The sequence below is a fragment of the Erpetoichthys calabaricus genome, chromosome 11 (assembly GCF_900747795.2).
Source record: "Erpetoichthys calabaricus chromosome 11, fErpCal1.3, whole genome shotgun sequence".
Taxonomy (NCBI): Eukaryota; Metazoa; Chordata; class Cladistia; order Polypteriformes; family Polypteridae; genus Erpetoichthys; species Erpetoichthys calabaricus.
Genome location: NC_041404.2, coordinates 108,347,159 through 108,367,397, shown reverse-complemented (window position 1 = coordinate 108,367,397; position 20,239 = coordinate 108,347,159). Strand labels below are relative to the sequence as shown.

The 20,239-nt window shown below is 38.4% G+C and overlaps 1 protein-coding gene across 1 annotated transcript in view; it reads right to left on the bottom strand.

The window, feature by feature from the left end:
• The window catches only part of itih6 (inter-alpha-trypsin inhibitor heavy chain family member 6), a 112,406-nt gene that overhangs the window by 69,328 nt on the left and 22,839 nt on the right, over positions 1-20,239 (bottom strand). Inside the window, exons 2-3 of the mRNA XM_028813711.2 lie at positions 4,939-4,974; positions 3,545-3,699 (exon numbers count right to left, since the gene is read on the bottom strand). Of these exons, the coding sequence (XP_028669544.1) occupies positions 3,545-3,699; positions 4,939-4,974 (191 nt within the window). The remainder of the gene's footprint in view (positions 1-3,544; positions 3,700-4,938; positions 4,975-20,239) is intronic.

Genomic DNA, 20,239 nt, shown 5'->3' with positions numbered 1-20,239 from the left:
CCATCCAGGGTTACAGCAGTCCCAGCAAGCTTAGACCACTGTGTCACCATGACCCACATGTTTAATTATTAACAGTATACATTATTTAATTGTGGTGGGCTGGCGCCCTGCCCGGGGTTTGTTTTCTGCCTTGCACCCTGTGTTGGCTGGGTTTGGCTCCAGCAGACCCCCGTGACCCTGTAGTTAGGTTGGATAATGGATGGATTATTTAAATGAAGTTAACAATTTATCTGTAAAACATAATATACTGTACATACTATAATGTATTTCATCATAAAAATTGTATCAAGGGGTGGCACGGTGGCGCAGTGGGTAGCGCTGCTGCCTCGCAGTTAGGAGACCTCGGTTCGCTTCCCGGGTCCTCCCTACGTGGAGTTTGCATGTTCTCCCTGTGTCTACGTGGGTTTCCTCCGGGTACTCCGGTTTCCTCCCACATTCTAAAGACATGCAGGTTAGGTGCATTGGTGATTCTAAATTTTCCCTAGTGTGTGTGTGTGTGTGTGCACCCTGTGGTGGGCTGGCGCCCTGCCCAGGGTTTGTTTCCTGCCTTGCACCCTGTGTTGGCTGGGTTTAGGATATAGCGGGTTGGATGATGGATGAACATGGATTCTAAATTGTCCCTAGTGTGTGTGTGTGTGTGTGCACCCTGCGGTGGGCTGGCGCCCTGCCCAGGGTTTGTTTCCTGCCTTGCACCCTGTGTTGGCTGGGTTTAGGATATAGCGGGTTGGATAATGGATGGATGGATGGCTGGATTATTTAAATGAAGTTAACAATTTATCTGTAAAACATAATATACATACTATAATGTATTTCATCATAAAAATTGTATCAAGTATAATTCCTAGTATTCTAACAGCACACACCTCCAAGAGGGCAGCTCTTGGAAATCTAAATCAACTTAGAAGCCAGTCATCATCATGGGACAAGAAGTCAGTATCATCTGTAAATATGCACTCTCTTCTAATTCTTCTATTTGCAATGTCGTCTAACAATGCTAAAGCAGCTATGGTAGTTGGAATAATTTGGCTATTCTGTGCATCATTATTTTGTTACAGAATTATTACAATCAAGTGCCTTAAATTTGTAAACAATATGCAATTAATTTTGGTGTATTTGATAAAACCCATGTCATGGATGCAAATCTAAAAAAGAAAGGGAAACGACACAGAAACTGTAGCACTGCTTTGAAAGTGCTGAGCACAAATGTGCTTATGCAAGGTGCGAGGCTGCCGTGAAAATGTGCATCTTGAAGTGAACATGGAAATGGACGTACACAACAATTTAGTGCATGCGCACACTTTATACATGAGGCCCTGGGTCCTCTATACCACAACTCTACTGGTGCTATGTTTCTGCCTTTTGTTTTGTTTTATTTTTGGCACTTGTGTACAGTATTTTGTTTTATTTTATTTTTTTGTTTGCATTTGACTTTTTCTTTTTTTAATGAATTAATTTATTTGTAGTTGCCCTTTAGTCTATTAATTATTTTTACTGTTTTTTTCTTTTATTATTTTGTAAAGAATTTTAGTACCTTTTTTAGGTGTGCTCACATATAATCCTAGAAACACCTATTGCAATAGCCATGTTTGTCTGTTCATTTGTATGCCCACCTGAAACAACTCAGCCAAAAGTGGACTAATTTTGTTTAAACACAGCACACTTATTCTCCAAGGAAAATACTGTCAAGACAGTTCAATTTTCATTGAGATATCTGAAATATAATGCACTGTCCAAAGTTTTAAATTTTCAAAATCTCCCATTCAAAAGCATTAACGAATTTTGCAGACTCATCTGTCTTAAAATGGAGTCACATTCTGTGCAAGTTCAACTACAAATTAGTTCACTGCTCCAGTTTTATCTTGAGGGCAGTTATGTCAGCCTGTTTATTTTGTATATTTTTATCTTTAACCCATCCAACAGCTGTTTGTACCCCTAGTACATGTCAGACAAAAAAACTCAGAAGAAAGTGTGTGCACAAGACATTTATAGAGAGAAACACACACACAAAAAATCAACCATCTGGAAATGAATGGAAAAGCAAAGAAATTCTGTAAGTGTTGCTTGATAAGCACTGACTGAACTAACATATTTACATCACAGTATAAACTATCTCACTGCTGCATTATCTCCACATTATTACTGCAAATAACAGATGTTATCATTCTGCTTCAAAAATGTGTTTGAACTAATTAATCAGATATGAAGTTCCCTTAAATGATATGTATGTATGTATGGGTAAATGTTGTTATTGTGAAGATGTATTGCTCTGACTCTTTAGAATTATTTTTTGGGTTTAGCAAATTTTTATTTAAGGGTTTCTCACCCTCTCTTAGCTTTGTTGTTAAAAAATATTGATTCTGATTATTAAAAGTTTTTGAGGCTTTTTTGTAGTGGTCTTTCTCCCTTAATGCATACGTGTAGAAATACATCTACATGGATAATTCATCCTTTGTGGTAATTTCAGCTGACAATTCAAGTTTAGCTTCTTTTCCTTTTTCTTGAGCTTAAGAGCTATTTTTATGTGTTCCAGAAAGCATTTATATGTTTTTTTACTTTTAATTTACAACATATTTAGTTCTGTTAGTCTTTTCTTTTATTTTGGATCAGTTACATATGATCACTAAGGCACATTTGTTCTTAATAAAGAAATTAAGTTAAAGAAACTTAATTGTAATCATTTCATAGAGTGCTTTGAAGGGTGTCAGTCCTTTTTCTTCCACATTGCTTCTAAACATAACATTTTAGCTTCAAGTAGAAGATGAATATAATCTTGGTAAGTCCACATCATCTCGATCTTTATTTTTAACATCCATTTCTAATGGTAAACACTATCATGCATTGTATTACATAAACAATGGCAGATCCATCAATCTACAGACACCTATAGTGCCTTTTATGGTGTATTCTATTTACACAGCAAACCAGCATCTGATAGGGACATATCAGTGTTATAATCATTCATTCATTTATTCATTTTCTGAATCCAATTATTTCAATATAGAATCATAGCAGACAGCACTGAGGCCAGAATAAGATTTCAGTCCACCAACATGGCAGACTTATATGCAAATTTCCTCATATTAGAAAATTTTAACCAGCAAATCTTAAGAATGTGGAAAAAAAACCTAAGAAAACCCCACACAGGTATATGGAGAACATGCAAAGTCCAAATCTTGGTGCAATCTGAACACAGAAATCTGAAGCTACAAGTCAGCACTATAAACCATTGTGGAGGCACAATACAAAACCCTTTAAAAACAAAAGATATAAATTAAAGGTGTCAGTCTTAATAATTACAAGTAAAAATAAGAAATGACAAAACAGTTTTTTGTTGATTTAGGAAGCTGTTTTTTCAAATAAAGTGAATAAACTAATCCAGATTGTACAAAAATGGTTTAATTTCCTCAGCTGGCACAGCCATAACATTAGTAATTAAGCATTAATGAAAATTAACTAAATTTCCTGAAATCTTTTTATGGTTGTCAGCAGCAGTACTGAATAGCCCAGTTGCATAATGTGAAATGTCACTCACAACTGTACTCACATCGTAAAATTGGAAATGAAGGCAGCTCCTGGCAGTTCAACTTCAAATATCGCTTCCTTGGCTTGAGAGTGAGGGTTCCACATGGAGCACTCTACTGTGGTGATGGCATAGCGTGAGACAATCTCCGAACGCACATGGTAATTGGTGATCTTTAGCTGGAAAAGAATTAAACAAATACATAATTAACAGATCTAAGATTTAAAAAGATCTCACAGCTGAAGGAAGATTCCATTGGACAGACCAGACCAAAATAAATAAAAAATAAGAAAAGAAAACAAAATTAAAAATGCAACATCAGGGTCTTCTTTAGTACAAGAATACAGTTATAAGAGAAAAAAAGGGCAAATTTTCAATAAGCATCCTTTATTAAAAATACAACCAAAAATCTGCATATTGAAAAACATAGTATCAAATTTTATCACCAAGTTTAAAACTATTTATTTAGGTTGCATTACATCACACTAGATTAGATAAACTTTATTAAACCCAAGGGGAAATTTAGATGCATACAGCAGCAGAAACATAAGAAACAAAGATGAAGACTCACCCAAAAACCCTTTATATAGTCAACATAGCTTCTGTAATGAAAACCTTGTGCAAAGTAGGCCATTTACTATGTTCAGTTATTCTTCATTAGTTGCTTTTTAAACACATGAACACTTCCATAGAATTCAGATCCAAATTTCATAAGCTTGCCATTGTATTTAATTTTTAATTAAATGCTAAACCCATCTATTTGTCCATCTTCTAACATACAAATTAACTTCAGGGTTGTGGGGAGACACTGACTGTCCTAGTAGGACAGGTAACAAGTTGGAAATGAATCCTAGATATGGAGTCAGCTAACCATTGGTATACTTGTGCACACAATCATACTTAGTCACATCAGGTCAGTTTAGAGTCCCCAAGATGAGACTTGGAGATACAAGATTAAAACTATATATGCAAATTCTGCATACACACTACCATCGTTAAATATTGAATTTTGGGATTGGGAGCTATGAGTTATTAATAGTTTTCTGTCCTACTGTTATATAACCATAAACCTTATGGCAGTATAACAGTCAAAAAAATTAACTAAAAATTAGGCTCCTTATGTGAGTGAGGTATGATGAGGTCTGGCACCAAGTCAGCTATCCATCCATCCATTTTCTAACCCGCTGAATCCGAACACAGGGTCACGGGGGTCTGCTGGAGCCAATCCCAGCCAACAACAAGAAAACACCAACAAGAAACAACAGGCACAAAGTGACACAAATGTGCAAGAGGACTTTAACAGGAGAAGAAGATCATTAATTCAATAGGATGTTATATTTGTAAAATGAATACCACAAAGAAGTGCTGCAGTCTCTAAGATCTGAAAGGAATACTAGAGCAAAAAGTCTTTGACTTACCTCAGATTTTGAGGATCTCACTTGTCTCCTGATTCTCTGTTGAAAAAATAAATAAATAAAATCAGACAAGATTACTTTTGGCTATTTTGCAGTTTATGAAGACAAACACAGCAGTTTAAGAATATGAGAAAATACAGCCACATAAAAATGTTGCACTTTGTTTTGTTTTGTTATTCTTTAATTAATTTTAGCATTGGTTGATTGATTAGTGGATTGGGAGATTACTATATTGGAAGCACACAAGAGTGTGCTTAAGAGTGTGTGCATGGTGTAGGGTAAAATGTTAGACTTTAAACCTCAACACTGCTGATTTGGTCCCTGTCCTGTCTTGTCCTGCCTCTAAGAGTAACTTCACATTCCCTGCTTACACTCCAGTTTTAAACAATAAATGAAACAAATTACTTTTATTGTAAACTTTCTTGAGATAGTATTCACAATAGAAAGTTGATACATAAAATAATATATGCTGTTTGTGACAAATCTAAATATTTTCACAAATATCATCTGCCTGTACCTTTCAAGGGCCAACAATAAAATCATGCTAATGAGTCTAGATATGGAAGTGGAGTAGCAGAGACAATTAGTGCATGTCTATTATACAGTATAAGACACCAAGATGACCCCTCACTTAATCACATGCCCATAAGGAATGCGTCTTGCCCTAATGGGTCTTGTTCACTCACAGTGACCTTTAGATCTGTTCTCTGCTTCCCCCTTAAACACAAGTGCTGCTGTTTGCCATATTACTGTTCAATTTTCTTCTGCCTATCCTTTACCAACAAAACCTCACTTTACTAGATATATGCAGGCAAAAGGCCTGATGTACCAATCTGATCATTGTGTAGTCCCCACCTAAATCAATAGGGGGCACAGACAAGAAATCAATGAAGACTTGCAGTACACAGTATTGGGTATTCTTTGCTACCACATGAGACATAGTCATGAAAAATGAAGAGAATTTAGAGGAGCAGGGATTCAGGTTCCACACATGTCCGAGTGGGTTAATTCTTTGGGGACTCCAGTTTATATTTTTGGTCATCTGGGCACTCCCGATTGATGAGGGTACCCTGCAATAGCCTGGCACAAGATCTTGTCTTGATTCAGTGCTGTCAAGATGACTTTGATAAGTGTGTACAGAAAATGAAAGGAGCTGTTAGTTTAACAATTCTGTGCATCTCCTCTTTTTGAAACACACTACACTAAATCCTTCCCTACATGATCATTTTCCTGAATAAATTTTTCACATACAAACGTTAACCTGCCGGAATTTGTCACAAGGAATAAAATAACCCTGGATGAGAAACTGGAGTATCCCAAAGCACAGTAATATACTCACATCCACCCTCACTCATATCAAGCAGTTTCAAATTTTCAACCAAACCTGCATGTCTTGGGGCTATGGGAAGAAACCAAAGTACATCTTACCTGATTATAACCTATTCAAAAAATCAAGAACATGAAAGGTCTACCACATGGTCAAGCCAAAAACTGAACCTGGGTCACTGAACATGTGAGGTAGCAGTACTAATTGTTGTGTCAACCACCAACTCATCACAATGAGGGAGAAAAACAGTAACAAGAAGATACAGAAAGAACAGAGCCTCTCAAAGCTAATCCCAGTGGAATTCTGATAGGTGGAGTTTATTTAACAAGAAAATTATTTTTGTTATAATCTGTTGTTAGAAAAGCCAAAATGTCTCCATGTCAGAAAATAGAAGACATACACATTTTTAAATTCCTCTGCACTCTTGAATAATGTACTTCTTTTTTTGGCACAGGTTTAGAGGATGCTGCGGTGGGTTGGCACCCTGCCCGGGATTGGTTCCCTGCCTTGTGCCCTGTGTTGGCTGGGTTTGGCTCCAGCAGACCCCCGTGACCCTGTGTTCGGATTCAGCGGGTTGGAAAATGGATGGATGGATGGATGGTTTAGAGGATGAGAACAAAAAACAAGAATAGACAGATGGATAAAGAAAGTAGCAAGTGGCCAACTATAAAAACCAGAATGGCAAAAGATCCCAGCTACTGAATGACAAAGTTTCTGGTTTCACAGGACTATCTGTTAAAGTTTACTTATTGGTAATGCACAGGTAAAAAAGCAGGGCTGGTTGTCTTTTTTGCATAACTACCTCCATAACAAGGAATTAAATTTAAAAAAGAAATTTCTAAGCAATGAGTTCACTCAGATTTTATCTACCTTTTCTGCCATTTTAAATTAGTCTTGGGGTTTACACTGGAAATACCAGTTGGCACTCTCAGGCTGCTCCAGAACCCTGAAAATAACGCCAAGCAATCAAAGTTGTCAAAAACAAAAACTTCATGTAACAAAATAAATAACAAGAAAGGATAACAAAAAAAATTAAAAAACTACAAAACGCCAGCTGTCCTCTGTGCCTTGATGCCATATCTAACATGTGGGATGTCTAAAGCATTACCCCGAAAAAAATCACACACATCATTACTACCTCTGCATCCCATAAGTGACATCTGGCCTTTTTCCTTCTCCTCTTGTCTTAAGCCCAATCTCAGGCCCACCTAGCAACTGCTAGACCATCTGTCCCCAAACACCAATGTGAAAATTCACTTGCTCTCTAGCCAGGCCTGGTGCCCCTGTTTAACATCTTTTAAGGGCACTTATCACCTTTGTAAGAAATAACATCCACTTTCTTTTTCGCCTGGCACAAGTCATCTCAAATAATCAGGTGCTTGCTTGGCCAAATGTCTGTCATCTGCAAACCCTTCACACCAGCAACCCCATCATGTTTCCATTCCAGTCATTACTATTTACAGTGCACATACATGAAGAAATTTATCTACTTAGAAATTACACCTGTATTCAGACACATTCTTATAGTTGTAATCTACATTTTCCATTTGTAAATGGACATCCACAATTTGAGAAACAAAAAAAAAACAATCATCATTCTCAACAGGTCGGGAATTGTGCTTAATATTTGGTGCACAAGGATGGATGTGGTTTTAAGAAACAGATATGGTTTCTTTTCTTTGCCTGGAAAAACAAAGTGCGAGGAGTCACCTGCTCTCCACTAACCAACTGAGAGAAAAACACTTTTCTGTGGTTTCCATAAAGTATTCATATAAACTAAGAACCATGTGTTTGTACTTTGGAATCACAATCTCTTTCCAGACACATTATCAATTATTTTGAATGAGGCCAAGTCTGAACTCAGAAATGGGATCATTGAGCTCCAGTTAAAAATCCTGACATGAACAGAAACATTATTTTTAAAAGCACTGAAATAGGAATTCCAAAAGGCTAAAATCAAGTTTAACAGTAGTGATGGTGTCAATTATTACAGTGTAAAACAAATAATAATGTGAGATTTCATTTTTTTAATCTAGAACATCAGCTATATCATTTTCCTTTCTCTCTTCATAATACCACACTTCTTTTTATAAAATTAAAAAGTTAGCAGGAGCTCAAAGTTTACTAGCAGTTTTTATGATGGTGATGTATTGCTCTGTATAATGGTAGATAGGGTTCCCATTTTATCAATTCTGAGTATTTAAGCATAAGAAAAATTTTGATGAGAACAGGCCATACAGCCCAATATGTACATCAGTCTGTAAAATAACATCAGGTAATCTGAAGGTATTAGTATCAATATATATTTGAAATGCCAGATGTGAAGAAAATTTTCTAATATTTGTGCTAAATTTGACCTTAACCACTCTACATCCGTGCCTCCATGAGACCTGCACTCTCCAACTTTGTGGTATACTCTGCCACCTGTTCAGTCTGTCGCTAAGAGCCCAGAAAGTGCCACCACTATGGAAAACATCCACCATTGTCCCTGTTCCAAAGAAGGCAGGCACCTCTTCACCAGTGACTACAGACCAGTGGCACTTACAGTTAGGTCCATAAATATTTGGACAGAGATAACTTTTTTCTAATTTTGGTTCTGTACATTACCACAATGAATTTCAAATGAAACAACTCAGATGCAGTTGAAGTGCAGACTTTCAGCTTTAATTCAGTGGGGTGAACAAAACAATTGCATAAAAATGTGAGGCAACTAAAGCATTTTTTTAACACAATCCCTTCATTTCAGGGGCTCAAAAGTAATTGGACAAATTAAATAACTGGAAATAAAAAGTTCATTTCTAATACTTGGTTGAAAACCCTTTGCTGGCAATGACAGCCTGAAGTCTTGAACTCATGGACATCACCAGATGCTGGGTTTCCTCCTTTTTAATGCTCTGCCAGGCCTTTACTGCAGCGGCTTTCAGTTGCTGTTTGTTTGTGGGCCTTTCTGTCTGAAGTTTAGTCTTCAACAAGTGAAATGCATGCTCAATTGGGTTAAGATCAGGTGACTGACTTGGCCATTCAAGAATTTTCCACTTCTTTGCTTTAATAAACTCCTGGGTTGCTTTGGCTGTATGTTTTGGGTCATTGTCCATCTGTATCATGAACTGTCGCCCAATCAATTTGACTGCATTTAGCTGGATTTGAGCAGACTGTATGTCTCTGAACACCTCAGAATTCATTCGGCTGCTTCTGTCCTGTGTCACATCATCAATAAACACTAGTGTCCCAGTGCCACTGGCAGCCATGCACGCCCAAGCCATCACACTGCCTCCACTGTGTTTTACAGATGATGTGGTATGCTTTGGATAATGAGCTGTTCCACGCCTTCTCCATACTTTTTTCTTGCCATCATTCTGGTAGAGGTTGATCTTGGTTTCATCTGTCCAAAGAATGTTTTTCCAGAACTGTGCTAGCTTTTTTAGATGTTCTTTAGCAAAGTCCAATCTAACCTTTCTATTCTTGAGGCTTCTGAGTGGCTTGCACCTTGCAGTGTACCCTCTGTATTTACTTTCATGCAGCCTTTTCTTTATGGTAGACGTGGATATCGATACGCCTACCCACTGGAGATTGTTGTTCACTTAGTTGGCTGTTGTGAAGGGGTTTCTCTTCACCATGGAAATTATTCTGTGATCATCCACCACTGTTGTCTTCCATGGACGTCCAGGTCTTTTTGTGTTGCTGAGTTCACCAGTGCTTGCTTTCTTTCTCAGGATGTACCAAACTGTAGATTTTGCCACTTGTAATATTGTAGCAATTTCTCGGATGGGTTTTTTCTGTTTTCGCAGCTTAAGGATGGCTTCTTTCACCTGCATGGAGAGCTCCTTTGACTGCATGTTGTCTGTTCACAGCAAAATCTTCCACATGCAAGCATCACACCTCAAATCAACTCCAGGCCTTTTATCTGCTTAATTGAAAATTACGTAACGACGGACTTGACCACACCTGCCCATGAAATAGCCTTTGAGTCAATTGTCCAATTACTTTTGAGCCCCTGAAATGAAGGGATTGTGTTAAAAAAAATGCTTTAGTTGCCTCACATTTTTATGCAATCGTTTTGTTCACCCCAATGAATTAAAGCTGAAAGTCTGCACTTCAACTGCATCTGAGTTGTTTCATTTAAAATTCATTATGGTAATGTACAGAACCAAAATTAGAAAAAAGTTGTCTCTGTCCAAATATTTATGGACCTAACTGTATGTCTCATGTCATGAAGACCTTTGAGAGGCCTTTATGAGTCCTCTTGTGACAGACCCATTTGCCCATTGGACAATGATTGGAGTGGAGAATGCAATTACATATATGCTCCACAAGGTTTATTTTCCCCTGGACAAAGCTGGCAGCACTGTGAGGATTATGTTTTTGGATTTCTCCAGGGCCTTCAGTACTGTCCAGCCATCCCTGTAAAGGGGTAAACTCAGAGATCTGCAAGTGGATGAGCTTATGGTGCCTTGCACAATGGACTATCCATTGGACAGATCACAGTTTGTGAGACTCAAGGACTGTGTTTCTGATATGGATGTGAACAACACTGGAGCACCACAAGGAATGGTCCTGACTGCCTTTCTCTTAACTCTGTACACCTCAGGCTATAAAAATAACACTGACACAGGTTACTTTCAGAAATTTTCAGATGACTCTGTGCTTATAGGGTGTATTGATAAAGAGAATGAGACAGAGTATAGGAGTCAGGTGGAGAACTTTGTTTCTTGGTGCAAAGAGAATTGTCTGCATCTTAACAGCAGGAAAACCAAGGAACTGGTTATTGACTTTTGCCACACCACATTATCTATCTATCTATCTATCTATCTATCTATCTATCTATCTATCTATCTATCTATCTATCTATCTATCTATCTATCTATCTATCTATCTATCTATCTATCTATCTATCTATCTATCTATCTATCGTATTCTTGTTGAAGAAGTTATTTTAAATAGCAGCTAAAGTCCACTGTACTAATTCCCTTCTTAAATTTGAATACTTCTATCAGGTCTCTTTTTAATCTCAACTTGGTTAAAGTGAATCTTTAATCTTTCCTCATAACTCATACCCTGTAATCTTGAAATTTTTAAATACGAACATCAAATGCACTATTGCTGATGCAGCCCCACTAGTGTGCTGTATAGTTTAAGAAATTTCATTGTTTGATCTTTGTTCTCCTTGTGTAAGGATTTAAACATTTGTCTAATGAACGTTCTATTTATTGTTTTATTTTTGTTTTATTTGTGTGGTTTAACCATAATGCCATTTTAGAATGGGGACTTTTATAGAAGTTTGGGTTTTTGTATTTACAGACACAATGGTGGTTAGTACACAAGGTGTCCCACATGACCTGACCTTTTGTCCTTAGTTCACTTTGCTTTTCGGTATTTATTTTGGCTTCTGACCCTTGTATTGTTTTGGTGCTTTTTGGCTCTTTGATAACAACCTTGTTTTGGCTTTTTGATTTATCTTTTTACACTGCTCCTTCATTTCCTAGTCCATTTTGCAACTCTCCCTTTTAAGGAGACTTCAAGTTTTCAGCTATTATTTTAAGAATTTTTTTCCAAATGTTTGTTTAAGGGCATTTAGCTGTAAAACTGCCCTTTTTAGACCAAACTTGTTCTCTTTTCAACAAGCACAACAGCACGGGATGGAAATGCAGAAAAAGGCACATTTCACAGACTGGAAGATGAACACTATGAAAAAGTTAGGGTCAGAATAGTCAAAGGAGTCAATACCAAAGTCAGTTTTCAACAAAGATAACAAAGGCAAATACACAAACCAAAGAAAGGGTCATGCAGCTATACTATTTTCTAAATCACAGAAAATTCACTTTTAACAACACAGATGTTTATAACATCACAACAGTGTAAAATTACACCAAGATAGCAGTGCCCATGTAAAACCACAAAATATTTCTTCATCACCAAAATATTAACAGAAATTGATTCTCAAGTTTAACAGTTCCTGAGAAAACTTTAAGTACAAAATCATGAAAATCTGTATGCAGGCTCATGTCTTTGCTTAGTTGACGATCAGAATACCTGCCTGGCTACCAAGTAAGAACTGGCTCTAGTTAGCAGCTAGGAAAACTTTTATTGAGCTGATATCACCAGCATTATCTTTGGAAGAAGAAAGCAATGTATGTTCAAATCGTATCTCATATACTGGCTCCTAACAGATCAGTGCAATCAGAGAAAATGACAGTGTAAGGAATTAAAAAGCGGTATCTACTGACAGGTAGTGGAACTAAAGACTTTAGTGAGCTTCAAAAAAGAAAAAGTGATGAATGGTGTAAGAAAGGCAAATGCCATTTTTAGTACATTCCAGCCCTACTGAATTGATTACCAAAATTCAAGGTGTGATGGATGGCCGGCTAAATATTCCAGCCCACACCTCCAGGTGGAGCCCTCCCAACAGCATGGAGGTTCCCCGAATTCCAGCAGGGCCTTATGGACCTTGTAGTTTGTATACACAGCCCTGCTGGATACCATGGGGACTATGTGGAGCCGCTGTAGGGAGGCTTTCAGACTGCTACGTGCCATATAACCCGGAAGTGCGTCATGATCACACGACCAGAAGGAATGACGTGCTTCCGGGTTGAGGAAAGGGACTTTTACTCTGACCTGGAAGTAATGAGGACTTATGGATTGTTGCACAGGAACCACTTCTGGGTCAGGGGGTATAAAAGGACTGTGGGAAAGCCCAGACACTGAGCTGAGCTGGGAGGAAGGGTAGCTAAGTGTCTGGGAGAGGAGGAGAGAGAGTATTATGTAGAGAGAGAGAATTGTGTAGAGAAAGAATTGATATTTGTATGAGTAGTGTGGAGTGGAGGGTGCTTAGTGCACATATTTATAATAAAAAAATAGTACCTGTACTTTCACCTGTTGTCTAGCATGGTACCTGAGGGTTCAAGAGGTCGATAGCCACCTCTACTGCTACAAAGGTCAAAGATTCTTAATAGGAATACATTTTACAGATAGAAGGACAAACAATTAAAGCAATAGAAACATTAAATGTAAGCTGCAGTTTTTAGATATAAGGCACAAGCGCAAATAAAAGTGGGAAAACTGAGGCTTTAAACAATCAAAGGCAGCTTAAATCTGTGGACAGGCTGTTCCTGGAATTTTCCACAGAGGTTTATAACACAAATTCTGCTGAAGGAAATGGATTTTCCAATCCTTGTTGGCCTTTCAGATCAGGAAAATAGCAAAACTCTTATTGAAATGGTAACTTTTAAAACTGTTGCCTTGGCTCAGTCTGAAAACTAAATGATTTAATAGCTCTTTCATTCTGAAAATTATCCATTTTATATTTAAGTTTTTACAATGCAGCAAGTCAGTACAGCTCAAAATGAACTAAATAAAACAAACCAAAAGCAAATTGGAAACCTGTAAGAAACCGTGAAAGTCCTAAATTATTTTAAATAGATATGAGGAATAAAATACAAATGGCAATATGCAGACAATACCCTTGTGATGAAGAAAACTGCCATAATACAAATCTGTTATAAATTTTCATTTTGCCTGATGATTGCAATCTAAATTCTGAGGTTAAAAGAGATACATAACCCTTCATAATCCATATAAAGAAATGAAGTAATGATCAGATGCTTTTTTAATTTAGAGTAAATCATGCTGTATTCTTGACATATGCAGTGAAGAAATTAAACAAGAAGGTAAACAAAAAAAGCAATAAGAGGTAAAAACAGGACAGCATTGTATACCATGTAGCAGCAGGCAGTGATTGGTTCAATTGCTTCCTGTCTGCTTTTGTTGGCTCATGGATGAACAGTAACCTGGAATTGTACTGACCTTTCCTTCTGTAACCATTTATGAAAATGGGCGATTGACAAATTCAGAGGTGGTTTTAATGGGGACTGGAGGCAGTCCTGATAAGTACAAGGAACAAGGCAGACATCGGCCTTGGGTCAGTCCACCACAGTCACCATGCACGTTCCTGCATGTTGGGCCAATTAAGAGTCACCTTTACGGATGTTCAAACTGAGACCATTGTGCACCAAGCTCTGCTGGAGAATTGACAGAGAAATAATGTAGAAATCTGAGCAAAAGAAGATCTGCCATAACCTATGTTTGTAATGGTGGCTGTTCTATCAGAGTGATGTTGCCTCTGCACCATAATAAGCTTGCACATTGACCACAGCCACAAGACTAGACCTGATTCTGGCTGTTAGTAAAACATGGGTGAGATAAAAAAATACAGATGTTTTGTTAAAAGTTGAATATTTTACACATTTTTTCTGCAGCCACAAGACACCTAGTGGGATTTTCTGAAATAAAGATGATAAAGTCATACAACTCCTCTACTAATATCCAGTGTTCTGCAATTGAATCCCAGTCCTGGTTGTTGTCTGTGTGCGGTTTGCACGTTCTCACGATATTTCCACAAGTTTTTTTCTATAAACTATGATTTTCCGCCCAAATGTTTACAGAATGCAGGTTAAGGGAATGTCACGTTATGCAACTGCTAGTCATTGGGTATGTCTCACTTGCCGACTGATGTGCTGATCTTGTCACTGAACCATGTGAATTTACATGACTGAAAATCACTAGGAACATCATATTTAGTGACTGCATGCCAACCTTCCAATAATTGGGATCTTGCTATTTTGTTACAGCCAATAGCATGCTGCCTACTAGGCCCCATGGTTTATGAAGGGTTTTTCCACATTGCTGCATTATATGAATTGTATTTTTAGATGAGTATTCATTGGTTGTCATTTAGTTGTCCCTATAACTAAAGAAAAAATGTGATTTTTTTCAGAATGAGTCGTGGACTAGTTGGAGTGAGTCATTGGGAATGTCACATTACACAACTCCATTGGATTGTGGGACCAAATGCCTCTGACTTGCTAGAATTATGTAAATGAAGGCTATAACTGAAAATCATTTGAAAAGTTGTCTAGCATGACATGGCCTTTAGGTTAGTTGGCAACTCTAAATTGGCCTCCATGTATACATGAGTGAGCTCTGCAATGGACTAGAACAACCTCGAGGGCTTGTTCCTATCATACTCCCGATGGTAGCAGTATAAGCTTCAGTCCCCTAAAACCCTAAACTGGACTAAGTGGGTCTGAGAATGTTATTTTATTCTTTTGGAAATCATCAATAATTTATTTAGGATTTTGGAAAATATCTTCAATGGAGATGCCTTGTTCATATAATTACTAGTGCTAAGAGAAAATGGTTCACTGTAGGGAGGGGAAAAAAGTCAAGGCAATAAGTACATCTTACTGTGCTGTGCAATGGATTGATGTCTTATTCTGCTTTGCACCCAGTTCTGTCGAGAAAGGCTTTAACCCACTGCAACCACATAACTGGAATAAATGAGTTTAAGCAATGGAAGAACGGAAGTTATGATTGAGCTCAGTGGTTATGACTGTTGCCTTGAAACTCCAAAGGGTTCAAACCTACTCACTGTCTATGGAGCCTGCACATTCTCTGTTTATCTGGGTATGTGTTCTTCAGTTATTACAATTTCCTCACATCCCAGAGATATGCATGTTACATTGATCGGTGACTCCAAACTGGTCCTGAGAGAAGATAGTGTGGCAAGTATATTCTGCAGGAGACTGGTGCCAAGTCCAAGGGTGTTTTCTGCTTTGAACCCAGTGCTGTCAAGACTGACTCTCACATCCTACTAATCTTTATTAGAATAATCACATCTGCATAGATGGATATTACATATTTTTTATCAAAAAATCAGGCTTTAACACAAATATGTACACATTACTCAATGGACTCACATGACTCTTCTAGCCTCAGTGATTAAACTCTACTTATGACACTGGTCAGCATAGCCAGATCTATCATCAGGATGATTTGAGTGTGCACTCTAGGGCCCCACTCTGCTTACCATAAGCAAGAAAAAAAGTCCAGGAACTAGAAAAATCCAGGTTTTTACCAATAGGCACTCGCAGCAACCCGCTATCCACCAAATATCCCTACCCCAATTCAATTTTCATGAGTACAAACCTATCTAATCAACCCTAAATAAAAATCTTCATTTTGTTGGGAGCATGATCAGAGCAGGAGGCCAATAGGTTTATTTTATTGGTTGATTGTACATTTGATGTGTTACCATGTTGCACAAGAGACACAAAATGATGGTCCTTCAAATCAAGAGGCCTGTGGTATAGGAAAAGGAAAATTTAAATAGAGAGAAGCCAAACATACTATTTTGCAGACAACTATACCTGACATGTGCAGGATTTAGAAAAAAATAAAACCTAAATGATGATTTAAACAAGTTGTGAATGCTGCAGTTGAGACTAGAAAGCCTGACCTTATGGATAGTCAGGAAACCACTAATATTACTGCTTTTAACAGCTTTAGCAGTTTCTAAAATCAGCAGGCACTTTAAGCAAAAGGATTATTTAGACAACGAGAAACAACTCCAGTGAATAAATCAAGTTCTGAATAAAGTGGCCAGGAAGAGAACAAAAGTCTCAGAAGCAATGGTTATATTAAGGAAAGTATGATTACAGGAATTAACTTTGAAATTTAAAAAAAATAGTTCTGCCGTGGGCATAACTAAGCAAAATATTTGGTAATGGCGTGACTTTCTCACTTTCTGACTTAAAACATGGCCCCCGCTCTGCCGCTAATGCTTTCTCTCAGCTTTATGTGACCACACTACCTCACTGACAATGAACCTTCACATAAAATTTGAAAATGATGGATCTCATGTAGCAGTGTGGATGGAAAAAACAGATCTTTTTAAAACTGCTGATTGTTACGTGATCAGATATTGACTACAGTTTTTGTCATGCCAATAATACTCTTTGTCATGCCAATAATACCCTCCTTGCTTTGCTGCATCAGCCAGTCTGTACTATGCCTTGAAACACTTCAGTATTTCACTGTATTTATTTTGGCAGGTGCTGCTCTATATTTTCCATGGCTTTAGCACTTCATATTAGTTTATATCCTTTAAAAGCAATTGTATATCCCCTGTCCAGACAAAGAAGGCCAGTTTAGTTTATTCTTAAAATGCCCTTTGTTTTCCTCATGCTTTCAGCGCCATAAACAAACACCTCTCTTGGCTGTCAGACTGTACCTACACAATTTGAAAGATTTGTGTATTTTTGGCATTTCATTTTTTTAAACATTTTATTGAATTTATTAAAAGCAAGTAACATTCCATACAAGCAAGTCAAACTTGACATAACTAAGTTCAAATCAATTCAAATTTTTGGTATTTCAGTGACAGTCTGAAAACATTAGTGCCGATGGAGGATTGTAAATGAAAATTGCGTTTTCAAATGTATTGTGGTCTAAGCTTTAAAGTGTACTGGCCTTTCAGTTTAACTTCACTTTAGTTACTTCTGCAGTCACTAACAAGGTTTTGAGAGGCACTGTATAATCCAAGAGACGTCATGAGACAGTACTCTGAAATCACTGCACCCCTGGGTTGTGTCTTATATTCAGTTGGGTAGCTATCCTTAGGAAGTCTTGGACGACCACACCTCTTAGATGTGCAGCAAACCTCTACTATTTTTAATGACCAATAGTTGTTTCCTGGCACACCCTTGTCTAAATCTGGTGCTCCTGCAGAAAGAAATCCTGGGGCACCCTCAGCCCTAACTAGGCTTATCGTACTCCAGTAAGTTCTGTAATCATCAGTTTGGATTCCTCTTTATTTTTTTGATGCTCCTGTCGAGTCACGGGCTGCTAATGCCCACTAGGCCTTCTCCTTGTTGTGACTCCTAGCCATTTGTGCCAAACTCCGTTGTTCCTTACTTGCGCGTGTTCGTAAAAAAGCACACAAATTGCATGGGTGGAAGTGTTTTACTTCACTCAACCAGAAAACGAGCTCATATTAACAACGAGGCAAAAAAAACATCGGATGCAGAAAAAAAAAGCCACAACCGTGGTAAAGTAACATTTAAAGCTGGAGCTGAACTGAAGTAATTGCCCCAATTTAAGCCACGCCCCTAACCGCATATGGAACCCCCGTCATCTTTAAAGTGCTAATTATATGCCAGTTTCTCGGACGCACAGAGTGCTCTTTTTAGTTTCTATTTAACGCGAAAGAAAAGAAATGTGTAACTTGGCAAGGTCCGGCAGTGAGGAGGCGTGCGCGTTCACTGAGAGCTCACAGCAGACGCCTTGTCCGCCTTCTCACGCTCCCCTGGCGGCGAGAATTAGGTTCAACTGCAGCTTACCCCGACCTGCCTTCCTTTTATGTTTTCGTTTTGATTGTTTGATGTAAGCATGTCGCGCTTGAGGTTTGCCCCGATTCTTCAATAACGTGTCCGGTCTGCACGCTCTCTTCCAATAGAAGACAACGCAATCTAATTTAGCAAAGGCGGGTTCATGTGCGAGTGTGCCTTGGGGCGGGAGGACACCTCATCTGGACAAGGGGTCAAGTCCAGCAAGGACGAACTGACAACACTGGTGTCCTGTGACTCTCCTCAGGAAAAGCGATTTGTTGGAGGGTGTGACTGGTCCTACCGGCGAGATTCATCAGCGGTTTGTGCAATGACGTACAGCCTGATATAAAATAAAGACAAATTATTGGCTCTGGATATTAGTGGTAAACGGCACTGAGACTGCAAACTGTGCGTTCACCTTTAGTGCCCTGCTAACTGGCCAGGTAGTAATGTTAAAGGTTTGCAAGTTTTAAAACTGCGTTCACTCCAATTAAAACGGATTCTGTTTTGGCATTTCATCCTTGAATATTTTAAATCAGTCCCGCAAACACTCTCCAAGTACCCAGAGGATGAAGTATCTATCTATCTATCTATCTATCTATCTATCTATCTATCTATCTATCTATCTATCTATCTATCTATCTATCTATGTTATGGAGTGCCAAACAGGCAAATATATTAAATTTATAAAGTCATATTCTAAATATGTAAAGTCAGTTCTGAATATATTGAGGGCCTGAATATATAAGGTAATTTCTGAATAAATGATGTGGAAATCTGAAAATATAAAGTCAAGTCACAGGCACATTTCTAGTAAACTCAGTTTGTCCTAAAACCATATTTTAAAAAGCTGATTTCAGTATTATTTTGATAACATGAAATTTATTGTTAAAAATGATGTGTTCCACATTATGCATATACGCTGAATAGTACAATAGCTGTGCTAACTCATTTACAAAGTTTTCTCTAATAACCAATTAGCATTTCCATCCATCCATCCATTTTCCAACCCGCTGAATCCAAACACAGGGTCACGGGGGTCTGCTGGAGCCAATCCCAGCCAACACAGGGCACAAGGCAGGAACCAATCCCAGGCAGGGTGCCAACCCACCGCAGGACACACACAAACACACCCACACACCAAGCACACACTAGGGCCAATTTAGAATCGCCAATCCACCTAACCTGCATGTCTTTGGACTGTGGGAGGAAACCGGAGCGCCCGGAGGAAACCTACGCAGACACAGGGAGAACATGGAAACTCCACGCAGGGAGGACCCGGGAAGCGAACCCAGGTCTCCTAACTGCGAGGCAGCAGCGCTACCACTGCGCCACCGTGCCGCCCCAATTAGCATTTAAACATGATTAATTAAGATGAGCCAAGAATGTACCATTTGGACACTGGGGTAATGGCTGCCTGTAGGCACTTGAGCAGCTTGAGCACTCTGACCAGTTGGTGGCCACGCAGCCCCATATGCAGCAGGCTTTCATGCATTGTGTGTTCTGACACTTTTCTCTTCCGGTTAGCATTAAGTTCTTCAGCAATTTGTGTTCCAGTAGCACTTCCATGGGATTGGACCAGACAGGCAATCCTTCACTTCCCTTGTGCATCAGTGAGCCTTGGGCACCCAAGATCCTTTTGCTGTTTCACCAGTTGGCTTTCCTTTGACCACTTTTGGTAGTTAGTAATCACTGCATACTGGAAACACCCTACAAGACCTGTTGTTTTGGATTAGCTTTGAATCTCAATTTGTCCCTTGTCCTTGTCATTTCTTTCTGCTACCAACACATCACTTTCAAGAATTGCAAGGACTGA